This window comes from Nicotiana tomentosiformis, chromosome 8, assembly GCF_000390325.3.
Source record: "Nicotiana tomentosiformis chromosome 8, ASM39032v3, whole genome shotgun sequence".
Classification (NCBI taxonomy): Eukaryota; Viridiplantae; Streptophyta; class Magnoliopsida; order Solanales; family Solanaceae; genus Nicotiana; species Nicotiana tomentosiformis.
This window is the reverse complement of record NC_090819.1, coordinates 4,248,605-4,266,319: the sequence shown is the minus strand read 5'-3', so window position 1 is coordinate 4,266,319 and position 17,715 is coordinate 4,248,605. Positions and strand designations below refer to the sequence as shown.

The following is a 17,715-nucleotide window of genomic DNA, read 5'->3' as shown; positions in this document are numbered from 1 at the left end:
TAAATATAATTGTCTTGAATTATTTGTTATTTTAGAAGTTCAAGACAAAATTAATTATAGTTTTTCCATTTTATATTTGATAGTAATTATTCTTGAAAATGGAGATATAACATAAATAGAGTAAATATTCAATGGAGAGAATTATATCTTAAGACATAAACAAGGGTAAAATAGTCCAATACTCCTTCTAATTAATGTTTTATAAGGGGCGTGTAAAAGAGTAACACGACAGATAATTTGAGAAAGAGGAAGTATATAAGAATAGTACTCCCTCCGGTGCATAATAAGTGACCTTTTTGCCGTTTTATTTTGGTTCTTATTCTTTTTACATAATCAAGAATGAATTAACTATAGTTTTTTAAATTTGCCCTTATATACATATCCCAATGTGTCAAGTTAACAATATGCAAATTTTAATTAAGAGTAATTTAGTCAAAATACTTATTTATTTTCTAGAAGTTAGTATTTTATTAAGGGACGTGACAAAGACAAAAAAAAATATTTATTGTGGACCGGATGTAGTATTGAATTAGGTATATTGGAATTACTTCTAATCGGCTGTCTGGTTTGGTATATTAAAGGTTTTGAAAGGGGAGTTCTGTCTTTATACATACTTATTCATGTATAAAAACCATGATATTGCTGATATCATGGTTTGCTATGTATAAGAATAACACTGAATAAGATTAATTATACATAAGTTGAAAAACATAATCAAAGAAGAAATTAATAATACCAAAGTAAAACTTGTATTATTTTACCTAATATATCCTAACAAACGATCCTTTAATTAATTATAGTTCGATAATGAGTTAAGATAAAAATATATTTTAAATTCAGAAATTCAGGTACATATATGACTGTCTCGTGAAGCATGAAAATTATTCAAAGTACAGTATAAGGAGAAAAAAAGAGTTCCGTTCATTTTCTTTCCTTCTTCTTCTTCTTCTTCTCTCCTCTCTCTGTAAACCCCAACCCCTTTCTCTCTCTCTCTACGCAACTCACATTAATTCTTTGCTTTTACCTTTAAATTCACGAGATCCCCCATTTCCCTTTTTTTCTTTCTTTGTTACTCTTAACATTGTAAAAATTTCTTAGTCAATCCACCATTACACTTACAAATAAGAGGAAAACCCAAACCCAGTTCAAGATTTGAGACTTTAAGATATACACATTGCTAAATTTATATTTAAAAAAAATGTCGCATTCTGGAAAGCCCATATCGGAAATGGGTTTTGACTCGTTAGCTGATCGGTTGAGAAACTCATTACTGAGTAGTTGTAATATTAACGAAGAGGAGGAGAAGAACGATAACAAGCCCGATTTTCGAGAACTGGATCTGGGTTCACCCGTTTCACCATTAATAACCCGAACGAGTCGACTCAGTACCTCCACCACCACCACCACTACTACTACTACTACAAGTAGCAGATCTAGCTCATCATCTGGATCCGGGTCGGGTCGAAATGTGTCATATTCGGGTCCTAAAAGGTCTGATTCGAGCCATTCCGGCGAACTTTCGGGTTCGGGTTCAGCCGAGAGCTCGCCTACAGTACGTGGGCTCAAACCGGGTCATGGGCGGTCCGATTCGGGAAATACACATCCGTTAATTTACTCCGGCGGATGCTCCGTCACTTCCCCTGTCGGTAATGCGCTTCCGGCTGGCAATATTTGCCCGTCCGGCAAGATTTTGAAAACCGGCATGGCTTGTAAATCCACAAAGACTGATGTTTTAGGGACCGGAACGGCTAATTACGGCCATGGCAGCATAATGCGCGGCGGTGCGGGTCCAAAATCCGCCGTCGATGGCGGTTCTGGCCATACTATGAATTCAAGAGGATTTACTGTTGGTGAGACAGTAAAAAGAGGGAGTTTTACTAATGATTCAGATGAGTTGAAAAGAATAGGGAATGAGAATTACAAGAAGGGTAATTTTATTGAAGCTTTGAATATTTATGATAAAGCCATTGCTATTTCTCCGGGCAATGCTGCATTACATTGTAATCGAGCTGCTGCCTTAATGGCTTTGAACCGGCTAGGGGAGGCAGTGAAGGAATGTGAGGAAGCCATTAGGCTGGATCCATCGTATGTTAGAGCACACCAACGATTAGGATCTTTGTTACTTAGGTAAGTGATTTATAAAAAGTTTGAATCTTTAGAATCTATCCATAACCAGTATGCGTGTACTGGTAATGTGGTGAAGTTTGTGTATGGTGTATGGATATAGAAAAGATCAAATTCTTAGAATCTATATGCGTGTTGTTCGCATATTGGTAATATGGTGAAGTTTGTGAACGGTGTATGTGATATAAAAAGGATCAAAATTTTAGAATCTATATGCGTGTTTGTATTTTGGTAATGTGCTGAAGTTTGTGTACGGTGTATGTGATATAAAAAAGATCAAATTTTCAGAACCTATATGTGTGTTTGCGTATTGGTTATCAAAATCTTGGTAATGTGGTGAAATTTCTGTATTCGAGAGCAAGTGTCAAATGTGTTATTTTGATTAATGTTGGTGGCTAAGTTATTTGCTAATATATAACTTTCTTGATTGATGCTTGCTGTGTATGGTCGTATTGGTTATCAACAAATCTTGGAAGTGTGGCTGTTAAATTCGTTATTTTGATTGTCTTTTCTGGCCTAGTTATTTGCTAATGCAAAACTTTCTTGATTGATGCTTGATAGTGTGTGTATTTTACCCAACAAATGTCAAATGGGATGCAGGAAATGTGTTGATTGGTGGGTGGATGCACTTTTTGATTAACCAGATCTGATTGTTTTGAATGAACAAAAGTTAATGGTTTTGTCTGTTTGGATTTTTGTGGTCATTGTTTCTGCTACTTGTTCCTATGTTTGTCCCTTTCTTATAGGGCTATAGTTTCATGCATTTTATTGTTGTTCCCCTTTCACTTTTTAGTTTCTTCGCGGATTGTAATTACACTTGCGACAGCATTCTCAGAATTCCTTATCTGAATTAGATTATTGGAGTTTGCTTGCTTATTTTGCCTAGAACTGTAAGCAATCTCATTTCCTGTAAAACTTACAGTTTAGGACAGGTTGAAAATGCAAGGAGTCACTTTTTTTCCCTAGGTCATAAGCCAGATCAAGCGGAGTTGCAGAAGTTGCAAGCGGTGGAGAAACATATCAGCAAATGCACTGATGCCCGGAGAGTTAGAGATTGGAAAAGTACATTAAGAGAAGCTGAGGCAGCAACCGCTTCTGGAGCTGATGCATCTCCTCAGGTAAAGCATTTCTAATGGTTCAGTTCCGTGACAAATTGGTTAATGAAAATTTCAAGTGCTGGTACTGAATTGCTGATATTGAAATCGCAGCTATTTGCATGTAGAGCGGAAGCTTATTTGAAGTTACACAAATTGGAGGATGCTGAATTGTGCCTATCAAAAATTAACAAGTTCGAACCATCTGTTGTAGCTTGCCAATCAAAATTTTTTGGGATGCTCTCTGAAGCATACGTATTCTTTGTTCAGGCTCAGATTGAGATGGCTCGGGGAAGGTGAGTATATGAGTATAACATATGCTGTAATAGAAATAAGAGGTTCAGCAGGAGTTGAGAGAATGGATCATGAATATCTGCAGGTTTGAAAATGCACTTACTTCCATTGAGAGAGCTGCACAAGTTGACCCTCGAAGTATTGATGTTTCTGTTTTACTCAACAATGTGAGGCTGGTGGGGCAAGCTCGTGGTCGCGGCAACAATCTATTTAAATCTGAAAGATATACAGAAGCTTGTGCTGCTTATGGGGAAGGGCTCATGCGCGATTCTTCAAATTCGGTTCTCTACTGCAATAGAGCAGCTTGCTGGTATAAACTCGGGCAGTGGGAAAAATCTCTGGATGATTGCAACCAAGCTCTCATTATCCAGCCAAATTATACTAAAGCTCTACTTCGACGAGCTGCCTCAAATGCTAAGGTGACATGCCACCTTCAAATCTTAGTTAGTACTACTCTATGTTCTTTTTTTGATAACCGTGGTGTCCGGGCCAGCTTGCGCGCCACAGGATGCTTGTTATTACCTCCCAATAGGAATCGGGTAATTCTGTCCACCAAGGCATGGACAGATGGGAAGAAACCTAGTGTATTTTGTCTCCGCTGAGATTTGAACCTGAGGCATCATTATGGTTCTCAACCCACTTTATCGACCAATAGGCCACACCTTTGGGTCCACTACTCTGTTTTCCTAGAATATGCTGTTTGAGAAAAAAAAAAATCATAAATTTGACCTAATACAATTAATTATAGCTGGAAAGATGGGCGGAAGCTGTGAGAGATTACGAGGTTTTGAGGAGGGAACTTCCAAATGACAATGAGGTTGCGGAATCATTGTTCCATGCCCAAGTTGCATTAAAGAAGTCACATGGAGAAGATGTTTACAATATGAAATTTGGTGGGGAGGTGGAGCTGGTGTCGGGTCTCCAGCAGTTCCGGGCTGCGATTTCATCATCTGGTAAGTTTTCCTGCATCTATTATCTTAACCTTCCTTCTATCATTTACTATATAACTCAACAACTGCAGTTGGAAACTGTAGGTGCATCTGTGGTCCATTTTAAAGCGGCATCCAACCTACAATGCAAGCAGATATCCTCTTTCTTGGACACCTTAAGCACCAAATTCCCTTCAATAAGTTTTCTCAAGGTAAACAGTCATAGGCCCGAATTCAGAACTTTTACATGTACAACAGAGGAACGAAGAGAACTCATATTAACTTACATTTGTCTTCTGTTTTCTACTTAAGGTGGATGTGGAAGAGAGCCCAACAATCGCTACAGCAGAGAATATTAGAATAGTACCTACATTTAAGATTTACAAAAATGGTAGCCGCGTGAAGGAGATGGTTTGCCCAAGTCCAGAGGTGTTGGAGTCATCGGTGAGGCATTACAGCATTTAAGAGTGCGATTGCCATTTTTCATTGTGCTTTTTTGCCTATTGCCTTGCATTCTCTTGCAATTCCAATTGCCTGATCACTCTGAAAACCGTCTCCACTCCCACATAGAAGGATTCCATATATACATGTGACATAATCAGAGCTACCACAAAATGCTTTTATGAGCCAATTCAGCTGTGCCTATTGCCTGCAGAGGGAAAATTTAGTCTCCTTATTTTTACCCTTGTTTATTCATTCATTCATTCCTCATTTCTGTTTAACTTCTTTTCCCGTCTCCGGCATTCTCTTCCATTTGTATTTTTAAAATTTTTAGCCTTGCCTCCCCTAGGATAATCCATGTAGAATTGATTTTTAGAGAGAATAGAAGCCGCTGGCTGGATGGTGTTAGATGAGGATCACAATGTGTACATATACGATCATACACAAACCGTTGGAGGCCGAGGAAGGGATATTCGATGTCTAGTGGGTAGTTATTGGTTTAGTGAAAAAAAGATGAATATGATTATGTTTCTTAGCTCTAGCATTCTATCAATAAAATTCCATTTCTTTTCCCTCTTTCTGTCTTGGTAACATTTAACTCATTCATGATCTATAAGTTGCATTTCTAGTTTGAATGCCTTCTGAATGGTAGGCTGTGTACTGTTGATTTGAGTAGGGATAATCTTGCCATTTCAATCTCAATTATAAGGGATGTGTATTTTTTTCCGATAGAGAAATCTCTGAGTGTATTGTCTAGCCAAGGGTCTATGGGAAATAGCCTCTCTACCCTCCCAGGGTAGGGGTAAGGTCTGCGTACACATTAACGTCCCCATACCCCACTTGTGGAACTCACTAGTTTTTTTTTGTGTTGTTGAGAAATCTCTGCGTGTGAATTGACGCACTGTTCGAAACTCAGGCAGATAATTGGTCGCCCCCTCAAGTTTATAATTGATGTTTGGTTCTTAATAGATGGCTGGTTATGTGGACCGCTTGATATTTGGGTTTTGTACTTTGGTAAATTTCATAAGTATATGATTGTAGCTGTCCCTTTCTTAACTTGTCACTCCTCTCCAAACTTTTTCTCATTAATTTACCAATATTATGGACCATTTGGTGATATGGTACCTGTGCACATTCATTGTGTGTGTATATGCTATGGTCCCTCAAACCTAATATATCTTGAATGTGGCAAAATGAGTAACATGATTGCTCTTAACTTTAAAGAGGGAGAAGGTCAGTTGTTTTGGGGTGAGTTTCTCATTTCTATCTTAGTTTTACAGCAAACTGGTATATCTCTTAGGCAGCTATTGTTGCAAGCAGGCACTGCGGGTTCTATACTTTTTGGTGGGGTGGAGGGCTTTCGTCTTAAGTTCGGTAGAAGAAATACCGGAATGGTTGTTTTGTTTCAAGACGGGTCGAATAGTGAGTCTACATGCTATACCATAAAGAGTATAGCAAATAAAAGAGAAGGTTGGTCCCGTCCCACGGGTTAGTGAAGGTGGAAGTCCAAAGCTTAATAAGGTGGAAGGCGAAGCCGGGGCAAGAGCAAGGGTTGAAAGACAAGAGAGAAGTATTCAATCTCCCCTATTTGTTCCATTTTCAATGGTTAGTCGGTTGGCCAGGATGCTTTTGGTTTATCGGATCGATCGCAGTGGTCAAGTGCGCTGGACGACACGACATTCTCGTTTAAATAGTACCATCGATTGGAGACCGGATTGCTACCAGAGAGAGGAATGACTATAGGCACGTAACTTACTTTTGACCCTTTCTTTAATACCATTAAGAACATATGTTGCAGAATGAATTAAAGGAGCGGAATATTATTTATGAAGAATAGCTCTTTATATAGAGCTATAAGTTACAACAGAAAAGATACACCAAAGATACAGAAAGATAAGATGAAATATTAACCTAACAAACTTTTAAAATAATGACTAATAAATAATACTCCATTCGTTTCAAAATAATTGATTATCTTTATGTATCTTTTTATACTCCCTCTGTTTTTTCAAAAAAGAGCCCTATTGTGCCTGGTCTTTTCATTGGAAACATCATTTCTTTGATTGTGGCAAACAATGCGGCCTATAGCCTGTTTTGCCAAGTTTTCAAGAGAGAGAAAGTGTTTTTCATCTCATAAGCATTTTTTTTTTCTCACTTGAGGTATTTGGCCAAGCTTTTTGGGAAAAAAAATACTTTTGGGAAGAAGCAGAATCATTTTCTGATAAGCAAAAAAAAATCACTTCTTCCCAAAAGCATAAGGTTTTGACTTTTCTTCTTACCAAAAATACTTTTACCAAAATATAGTATATACCAAGATAATCGTTAAACCTAATACTTAGGATATTAATGTATAAATATTTCTTATTATTTTTAGGATAACTTTCTAGTATATAATGACTTTAGGGGTGAATACTTTTATATTTGTTGAATAATTTTTAATATATTTAACTTATATTAAAAGAATTAAGTACTTTTAAATTTTATTTTCATAATTTACTTAAATAAAATAAAAAGATTTAATTATTGCCTGTAATAACAAATTTTTAAGATTATTTATTTACTTATAATATTAACTATTAAGCAAATCTATTCATGTCCTTATTCGTAATTTGATACTTAAAAGCACTTTCTTAAAAGTTTGGCCAAATACAAATTATTGTTCAAAAGTGCTTTTCAGAGTGATTAGCCAAACACAAACTGCTTTTCTGCAAAAGTATTTTTTTCAAAAGTACTTTTAAAAAAAACATTTCTCAAAATAAGTTATTTTCTCCGGTCTGGCCAAACAGGCTACTAATTCTAAGATTTGAATAACTTTCACTTGAAATATACACCTTCAACTAATTACTTAAATTCAAATTTCAAATCTAAGGGTGTGTTTGGTACAAAGGAAAATATATTTTGAAAAATATTTTTTAATTTTTTCATGTTTGATTAGCTTAAATATTTTCGAAAACTTTTTCCTTATGAACTCATTTTACTCCAATTGGCGGAAAGTGACTTCCTTACCAAAAGGAGAATATTTTCCAAAACTCTTTCTCAACCTTTCCCACCCTATTCTCCACTCCACCCACCACACTCCCCAACCACCCCAACCTCCCATTCCTCTCCCCTCGCCCCCGCTAACCCTCGGCCACCCCCACCCCGAACAGTGTCTTCGTCATCTCGGCCCCTAAACCCCGGCCTACCACCTTCCCTTCCTCTTATTCATTTCGTCTGTCTGCATAAATTGTACTATATATTTTTAAAAGATATTTACTGATATCTAACCAAACACAAAAAAAAAAATAAGTAAGAAAATTAAGAAAATATTTTTCAAGTGACAAACAAACCCTAAAACTTTATGGACAAACTTCAAACTCTAAAGAAACAAACCCCACTTAAGTAAAATTGGAGTCGAAATGAGTGAGAATGAAGAAGACGACAATGTATGGAAAAGGACTAAACGCTAGAAAGTCCAAAATACACAGGCAGCGAAATTAAAGGAATCTAATAAAGTTAGAAGAAAAAATTGGGTTTTGGATATAAAAGAATAAAGATACGTTGCTAAATGACACTTCAAGTCATTGTTACCACTCACAACTCATAGCGTAGCAGTGTTTGCCGTACGAATTACGTTACAGAGAATAGGGGGAAAAGATTTTCGAGATTGATGTGTAATGAACACTTCAAAAGGAAATATATGATCAGTCAATGGAATCAGATCATCATTCAATATTGTAGCCGTTATAGATCTATCTATCTATCTATTGCACTAAAAATTGTGGCTTTGTGATCAATGAATTAGGTTCAGAATCATGAGATTTCGGATTTAAATAATAATAATATATTTAGTGTATTTTCATAATGTAGGATCTGAGAAGGTAATGTGTATGCAGACCTTATCCTTATGTTGTGAAGGTAGATGAGCTGTTTTCAGTCAACTCTATGCATAAGAAAAGCAATTCATATTAGATTTGAAAAAGAAAAACAGTAATGAAGAAGTCATGCTGAAAATAATAATGGCAAGAACAGTAACAATAACAAAATAATAACGCAATAAGAAAGGTGAAACAAGGAAACCAACATATAAAGTACATTACATAATCCAGAGATTGACGGTTTATCCATTCAGTGACTTTAGCACTGGGCATTTCATAATAGAGACTATTAGATAAATTCAATATAATAGACGTCTATTAGCATTCCAGTCTTTTTTCTCCTTTCGGGGCCTATTCGAAAGAGAATCCACTGCTTCTTGGTTGTGAATATCTGAACTTGTTTTGTGTTGTTCAAAATTTTTTATTTAGGCAGTTCATACCTTCCATACATAATGTTTTGATCTAAAAATTTTAATTCTCTACTTTTCAGTAGTAACATATTCTCTCCATCTAGTAATTTAGTACTAATAGAGATCGAAGGCTAAGATAATACAATGATAATAATAATAATATTGATTTGAAAAACACAACGAAGACAAACAATTGGGTTCAAAATTACAGCGAAGACAAAAATATTATATCTCTTTTTATACGTTCAAATTTTAGTAGATCGGGTTATTCAATATCTATATTGCAAGCTAGCTCGGATATTACGATTATAAAAAAAAGACAAAGATCCATATATTTATCAATCGTCTTGTCCTGAATTTCGTATACACTTTTTCCAATAGTCATGTCAATTGTGACTAGTGCTACAAATCCCAATGCCTTATTCTTTTTAACTCTTTGGTCATTTCTATTTCCTCCTATTGCGAGCAATGGCAATTTTCAAGGTCACATTGGCCACTGTAATTCTTGACGTGGCATGACTTGCATATATCACTAAGATTTTGACTGTCTAGCTTTTATATTTTGACTGGTGCATTGCATTGTATTCTTTCGATTTAATTAATTATACAATATTTGAAATTTAATGACTTAATTAATTAAAATTCATGACAAATAAAACATTATCTATCGAAAAGCTCATTTCCTAAACTCGGACTCAGAACATCTAGTTAAAGATAGAGTTGCGGCTAGAATGATTTCAATCATCCAACACATTTTTGATGGCATATCAACCATCCATTTTCATTAACGAAAAAAGTATTGAAAATACAATTTAACTTCTGTATAACATCCCTATATAATAACACTTCTTTATAAAAGTCAAACTTTTTCGGAACCAATTTTTATGTTATGTTATTGTAAATTTTTTTTATGTTTTGGTGGCCCAATAAGTTTAAGGCCCATAATTAATATTTAATTAATAAGCAAATCTCATCCGTCCGATCGGTTACTTGATGGACGTACTAGATTAAATGAGAACCTCTATAAATTGGTCATCTCCCCACCCATTAGGGTTACCGTATTTTATTTTCTCTCTTCCATCACTAAAGTCGTCGATAACGAAAGCTAGGGCAAGGGGCGAGAAACCAATTTAAATTAACGCTTCCGCTTCACGATGATGGCTTATGATTCAGGTATGCTTTCTGTACGATTTTGTGTAAATTATCATGTTCAAGATCCTGATATGCAATTAAAGTTTATGCTAACATGTGGTATTATGAGTCTGGAACTAGAACTGATAATCTTCTTCTATGAAAATATTTATTGCCTCTTCCGCTTCAGAAAATTGAGCCTTAAGTTTTCTGAAAACCAACATAATTAGATTTTAATTTCTAGCAGATCTAGAAAATTGAGATTCAATCTCGAAAGCAAGCCTTCTGGTTATTATGTTTGGTATGAATAAGTTATAATGGGCAAAATACAATCAATTGGGATGACAACATGAATCATCTGCCATTTTAGTTAAGTCCAAAGACATTATTAAAGTCGGGAACAGAAAGATTGTGAGGGTCTTACTAAATTAGGTTGGTGTTCGACCCCATTAGCTCTATGCATCAGTTAAAATTAACAATTTTACTGGTTTCATTATGTTTAACTTGAGACTAGAATTATTCAATTATGTTTGCCTTATAATCATTTTTTAGGCTAGCAGTCTCTATTATTTAATATTATTATTTATTCTAATAATAGTAAAGGCCAAACCATGATTATTTGTAACAGTTTATTGATTTAACTTATTTAAGTACTGATTTCTGTGTAAGAATATGACAAAAGTATTTCTCTGTACTTGAATAGATTTTTGTATTATATAAATTGTGATATTAGAAGTTACAGTTATAATGATGTGCAAGAATTTGATGATTCAGGAGTAACGTTAATGATGCCTTAATGTCATAAGTTGATTTGAAACTAGTTATTTATTTTTTGGGCCGTATAGTAATCTGTTATGTACTATTAGGTTGGTGAAACTATTTATTGTTTATTTTATGTATGTGATTAATGTGTATATAGTTTGTTAGTCACCAAAGTGATCAAACTATATTGTTTAAAGTATTCACATGCATAAAATCTTACGATCTCTATTTTGTGTGTGCACTTATGCTATATAGTTTGTTAGTCACCAAAGTAGCTAAACTAGTTTGTTTATGAAAATATGCATACATAAAATTATAATTTATTCATGAAATTAACGAAATGCCTATAATTAAAAATTAGTGGATAAATTAATTTTCACTATTGCTAGAACTTGAGGATTTACCCAAAGGTGAATCAATTATTCTATGAATAGTGAATATGATGAGGTAAATTAATATTCTTAGTCAAATATATATTGTCTGTCCAAAGATGATATATATATTTGGTTAAAAATATTTAACTACCTATTAAAGACTAAATGGTATTTAAATTATGATAGTGTATCGTAGTATTTACCCAAAGGAGAATTGTGATATGCTTTAACTGTTTTGTTGAATCCATATTGATTTGTGAGCATGTATTATCTATTTTGCATCTATTCCTTTTCATTCGCTTATTCGTCTGTTACTGTGTTCAACAGATTGAACTTCTCTGAATGGCGTAAACAAGTCTAGTTCCATTTAGGTATGATGGATCTTGTCTTGGCTCTGCTGAATGATAAGCCCACTGCCATTACTGATTCGAGCAGTGCGGATGAGAAGTCTTTCCATAAAGCATGGGAACGCTCTAACAGACTAAGCCTTATGTTTATGCGAATGAATATTGCCAACAACATTAAGAGTACTATTCCACAAACAGAAAGTGCCAGGGAATACATAAAGTTTGTGGAAGAATATTTTCGTTCTGCAGATAAGTCTCTCGCTGGTACACTAATGGCTGAACTCACGACCATGAAGTTTGATGGGTCGCGTAGTATGCAAAACCATATCATCGAGATGACTAACATTGTAGCAAGACTTCAGACCTCGGGGATGAAAGTGGATTATTCCTTCTTGGTTCAGTTTATTCTGAACTCGTTGCTTCATGAGTATGGACCTTTTCAAATTAACTATAACACTATTAAGAATAAGTGGAATGCTAGTGAATTGTCCGGTATGCTTACTCAGGAGGAGTCAAGACTTAAGAAACAAGGAAGTCATTCAATTAACTTCATGGGTCAAGGAGCTGGTAAAGGACTTAAAGCTCCACAGGATGCTAAGAAGGAATATAAGGCAGATACGTGTCATTTCTGTAACAAGAAAGGACACTATCAGAAAGATTGCCTGAAACGTAAAGCTTGGTTCGAAAAGAAAGGTACAATTAGTGCTTTTGTATGTTTCAAATCAAATTTAATAGAAGTTCCTAATAATACTTGGTGGCTTGATTCTGGTACAACTGCTCATGTATCTACTACTTTGTAGGGATTCTTTACGATCCAAACTATAAATTCAAATAATGATTTCTTGTTCATGGAAAATTGCATGAAGGATCCAATTGAAGGCATAGGGACTTATTGTTTGATCATGGAGACTGGACGTGACCTTGATCTATTACAAACTCTTTATGTACCTTCAGTTTCTAGGAATTTGATTTTTTTTTCAAGACTTGATGTTTCTGGATTTGATTTAAAGTTTGGAAATGGATGTTTTAATTTATATAAGAATGCTATTTTTTATGGTTATGGTTTTCTTAGTGATGGTTTATATAAATTGAAACTCGATATTGGTTTTTCTGAATCCATTCTTAATGTTCAACATAATGTTGGAATTAAATGTAGTTCACTAGATGAAAGTTCTGCTTACTTGTGGCATATACATTTGGGGTCATATATCCAAAGAAAGGTTAGAAAGATTAGTAAAGAATGAGATTTTTCCGAATCTAAATTTTACTTATTTTACTATATGTTTGGATTGCATTAAGGGAAAACAAACCAAGCATAGTAAGAAAGGTGCCACAAGAAGCACCCAACTTCTTGAAATTATACACACAGATATTTGTGGACCCTTTGATGTTCCATCTTTTGGTGAAGAAAAATATTTTATCACTTTTATCGATGATTTTTCACGTTATGGATACATCTATTTGCTAAAAGAAAAATCTCAAGCAACAGATGCTCTCAAGGTGTTTGTTAATGAGGTTGAAAAGTAATTAGATAAAAAGGTGAAAATTATTAGGCAAGATAGAGGTGGTGAATGTTATGAAAAATATAATAAATCGGGACAATGTCCAGGTCCATTTGCAAAGTTCCTCGGGGAACACGGCATATGTGCACAATATACTATGCTAGGAACACCTCAACAAAATGGTATTGCAGAAAGGCGTAATCGAATACTTATGGATATGGTTAGGAGTATGATGAGTAATTTCTCATTATCCAAATTATTGTGGATGTATGCTCTTAAAATCACTGTATATTTATTAAACAGAGTTCCTAGTAAGGCAGTTCCAAAGACCCCTTTTTTAACTATGGACAAGAAGGAAACCTAGTTTAAGACACTTGCATGTTTGGGGTTGCCCAGCGGAAGCTAGAGTTTATAATCCACAATAAAAGAAATTAGATTCTCGAATAGTAAGTGGTTACTTTATTGGTTACCCAGAGAAATCTAAAGGGTATGTGTTTTACTGTCCAAATCATAGTTCGAGAATTGTTGAAACCGGTAATGCAAGATTCATTGAGAATGATGAAGTTAGTGGGAGTGTTGAAAAGCAAAGTGTGGAAATAAAATAGGTGAGGGCCAATATTCTATTACCCACGAATGTGCCTACTTCCACACAAATACCAAATATTGTTCCAGTTGTTGAAGAACACTTTGATAACACTGAGCAATATTTGAATGAAACACTTCTTGAAGAAACTGACTCACAAATATCTGACACAAATGAATCACAAGAAATTCCATTAAGAAAATCTCTAAGAGTTAAAAAATTGGCTATTTCGGATGATTACATGGTTTATTTGCAAGAGTCAGATTTTGACATTGGTCTTAATAAGGATCCGGTTTTATTTTTACAAGCCATAGAAAGTAATGAGTCTGGCAAATGGATTGATTCCATGAAGGAAGAGCTAAAATCCATGGAATACAATAAAGTCTGGGATCTCGTTGAATTGCCAGAAAGTTCTAAGAGAATCGGGTGCAGATGGGTCTTTGAGACCAAACGTGATTGAAATGGCAATATTGAACGATACAAAGCCAGACTTGTAGCCAAGGGTTATACTCAAAAAGGAGGCATTGATTATAAAGAGATCTTTTGACCGGTCTCAAAGAAAGACTCCTTAAGAATTATTATGGTTTTGGTGGCTCATTATGATTTAGAGTTACACCAAATGGATGTAAAAACTATTTTTCTTAATGGAGACCTCGAGGAGGAAGTTTATATGGACCAACCAGAGGGTTTCGAAACTAAAGAAAAAGGTCAAATGGTGTGTAAACTGAAGAAGTCAATATATGGACTTAAACAAGCCTCACGAAAATGGTATATAAAGTTTAATAATACCATAACATCTTTTGAATTTGTGAAAAATACCGTTGATCAGTGTATGTACCAAAAGATCAGTGGGAGTAAGTTTATATTTTTAGTCCTATATGTTGATGATATTCTACTTGCTGCTAATGATTTAGGCATATTTCTTAAGACTAAAGATTTTCTCTCTAAGAATTTTGAAATGAAAGATATAGGTGAGGCATCCTATATGATAGGAATAGAAATATTCCGTGATAGATCACAAGGATTATTGGGATTGTCTCAGAAAGGCTATATCGAAAGAATTCTAGAGAGATTTAATATGAACAATTGTTCAGCAGGAATTATTCCAATTTAAATAGGGGACAAATTTAGTCTCATGCAATGCCCTAAGAATGATGTAGAACGAAAGGAAATAGAATCAATTCCTTACTCTTCAATTGTTGGTAGTCTGATGTATGCTCATACTTGCACAAGATCGGATATTAGTTTTGCGGTCAAAATGCTAGGAAGATATCATAGTAACTCAGGAATTGATTACTGGAAAGCTGCAAAGAAAGTTTTGAGGTACCTGAAAGGAACAAAGGATTACATGCTCATGTATAGGAGATCCAAGCATTTGGAAGTTGTTGGATACTCGGATTCAGATTTCGCTGGATATATTGACACTAAAAAATCCACATTTTGTTATTTGTTCCAATTAGCTGAAGGAGCAATATCGTGGAAGAGTGCCAAATAGTCTGTCATTGCTACATCCACGATGGAAGCAGAATTTGTGGCATGTTTTGAAGCCACAATTCATGCATTATGGTTGCGAAACTTTATTTCAGGACTTGGGGTTGTCGACACCATTACCAAGCCGCTAAAAATTTACTGTGATAATTTTGCAGTAGTATTCTTCTCCAAGAATGATAAGTACTCCTAAAGTGCCAAGCATATGGAATTAAAGTACTTTACCGTCAAGGAGGAAGTTCAGAAACAAAGAGTGTCACTTGAGCATATTAGAACTAATCTCATGATTGCAGATCCGTTAACGAAAGGTTTACAGCCAAATACATTTAAGGAATATGTACATAGAATGGGTCTTGGATGTATTTATGATTTTTGACACTCTAAGCTCATTTACGTGTTTCTGATATACATTAATGATTTCATGTTTCTCATAATGGTGTACACATTATTGTTTTGAGATGTTACAGGATAAGTCTCAATGGGACATTATTGTGGACCTTAATATTTTATAGCTTATGAACCTGATACGATAAATTACTAATGTTGTAGTATATGGAAGGGAGTATGTAGACAAATTATATATAACCGCCATAACTCACATTTACTAGTTTATCGTATTGTGGTATTTATGGTGGACATTATAGAAGAGATTTGTTTATGCGCAACTAATGTTCCTATATTAAATATTAATATTATGTGATTATTGGGGCAAGTGGGAGAATGTAAGATTTTCTTATGTTTTGGTAGCCCAATAAGTTTAAGGTCCATAATTAATATTTAATTAATGAGCAAATCTCATCTGTCCGATCGATTACTTGATGGACGTACCGGATTAAATGAGAACCTCTATAAATTGGTCCTCTCCCCACCCAATAGGGTTACCATATTTTATTTTCTCTCTTCCATCACTAAAGTCGGCGGTAACGAAAGCTAGGGCAATGGGCGAGAAACCGATTTAAATTAACGCTTCCGCTTCACGAAGATGACTTACGATTTAGGTATATTTTCTGTACGATTTTGTGTAAGATTATCATGTTCAAGATCCTGGTATGCAATTAAAATTTATGCTAACAGTTATAATATATATTCTCTATAACAGCACTTCGCTATAACATCCAAAAATATTCGGAACAAACGATACTATTATAGAAAGGTTTGACTGTAGTTAGATTAGGCAGGACATGACATATCTTCATAAACCTTAATAGGAGGGTGTGAAAGTAGAGAATTAGGGTAAAAAAAATTAGTAAGTAGTCGAGAGTATTTCTTTTCCAAATAGTATTACTGTATTAGTATTATCCTCGTAGTTTTTTAGATTTCTATTACTACATGTTATTTTTATTACTTCGCTTAACTTATTATCTTGCTATTGTCACTGCTTTTTTTCTCATGGCATCTCTAATACTGTATTTCTTTTCCAAAACTGCTGTGATTATGATTTTCTTGAGTTAAGGGTCTATCGAAAACAGTCTCTCTACCTTTAGAAGGTAGGTCTGCGCACACACTACCCTTCCAATAGTGGCGTACGTAGGATTTTACATAACGGTATCATAATTTGAAAAGATGGACAAATGAAAAAATCACTGTAATAACAAGTGTCATTTTCTATATATATCCCCAATATTTTTATTTTTTCTATAAATATCTACTGAAAAATTTCAACCAAGTGGTGTCCCGTGACACCGCATAGTATAAGGTGCATACACCCCTACCTCCCAAGATCGTACTCGTGAGATTGTACTGGGTATGCTGTTGAAAATGAACCTAAACTTGATGTATGACCTAGGGGAAAGATCATGAGTCACAAAGGGAATACAACTAGTCATTTCGTTGTACAGTCAGACCTCTATATAATATCCCTATATAACAACATTTCTCTATAAAAACTAAATTTTTTCGGAATTATTTTTTATGTTATATTATAATATATGTTCTATATAACAATATTTCGCTATAACATTCAAAAATATTCGAAACAAACAACGGACCGTAAGACTTTCTTAATATGGTAAATTACTTGAAGCTTAGAATAATTATGTAGTGGCTTATCATCAAAAGAATTAAGAAGCACAATGAGTTGAGGAAGACAAGTAAGAGGAGTAACTGCACTAGGAATTAGATGTGCATTATTGGTTTAGGCCTATAGGACAAAGATGTTTGACCAAATCAGTGAAGTTAAAGCATAAAAGCGATTCTAAAATTTTTCGTACCATAGTATACTTCGGATACTGATACTGCTTAAATGGGCCTCAGAAACCTTATCAGCCCACATAAAGAAAAAGAAAAATGTCAAAATTGTCATTCTACTATTTGAAATTGAATATTTTTGATAATCGTTAAACTTTTGATCTAATATTACCCATTAAAAAAGTCTCGTTT

At 34.6% G+C, this 17,715-nt stretch overlaps 1 protein-coding gene across 1 annotated transcript; it reads left to right on the top strand.

The window, feature by feature from the left end:
• The first annotated feature begins 885 nt into the window (after positions 1-885).
• On the top strand, positions 886-5,457 carry LOC104099499 (TPR repeat-containing thioredoxin TTL1). Its single transcript, XM_009606512.4, has 7 exons — positions 886-2,127; positions 3,047-3,242; positions 3,333-3,514; positions 3,598-3,931; positions 4,261-4,465; positions 4,547-4,653; positions 4,754-5,457. The coding sequence occupies exons 1-7, from the start codon at positions 1,199-1,201 to the stop codon at positions 4,904-4,906; spliced, it is 2,106 nt and encodes a 701-aa protein (XP_009604807.1). The 5' UTR covers positions 886-1,198; the 3' UTR covers positions 4,907-5,457.
• Positions 5,458-17,715: the final 12,258 nt, after the last annotated feature.

What these genes read in the sequence shown, in the direction of transcription:
- LOC104099499 (XM_009606512.4), top strand. Translation starts at nt 1,199, where the DNA reads ATGTCGCATTCTGGAAAGCCCATATCGGAAATGGGTTTTGACTCGTTA. An exon ending in ATTGAGATGGCTCGGGGAAG is followed by an intron (nt 3,515 to 3,597) that starts GTGAGTATATGA and finishes GAATATCTGCAG; the next exon opens with GTTTGAAAATGCACTTACTT. An exon ending in CTTCAATAAGTTTTCTCAAG is followed by an intron (nt 4,654 to 4,753) that starts GTAAACAGTCAT and finishes TTTCTACTTAAG; the next exon opens with GTGGATGTGGAAGAGAGCCC.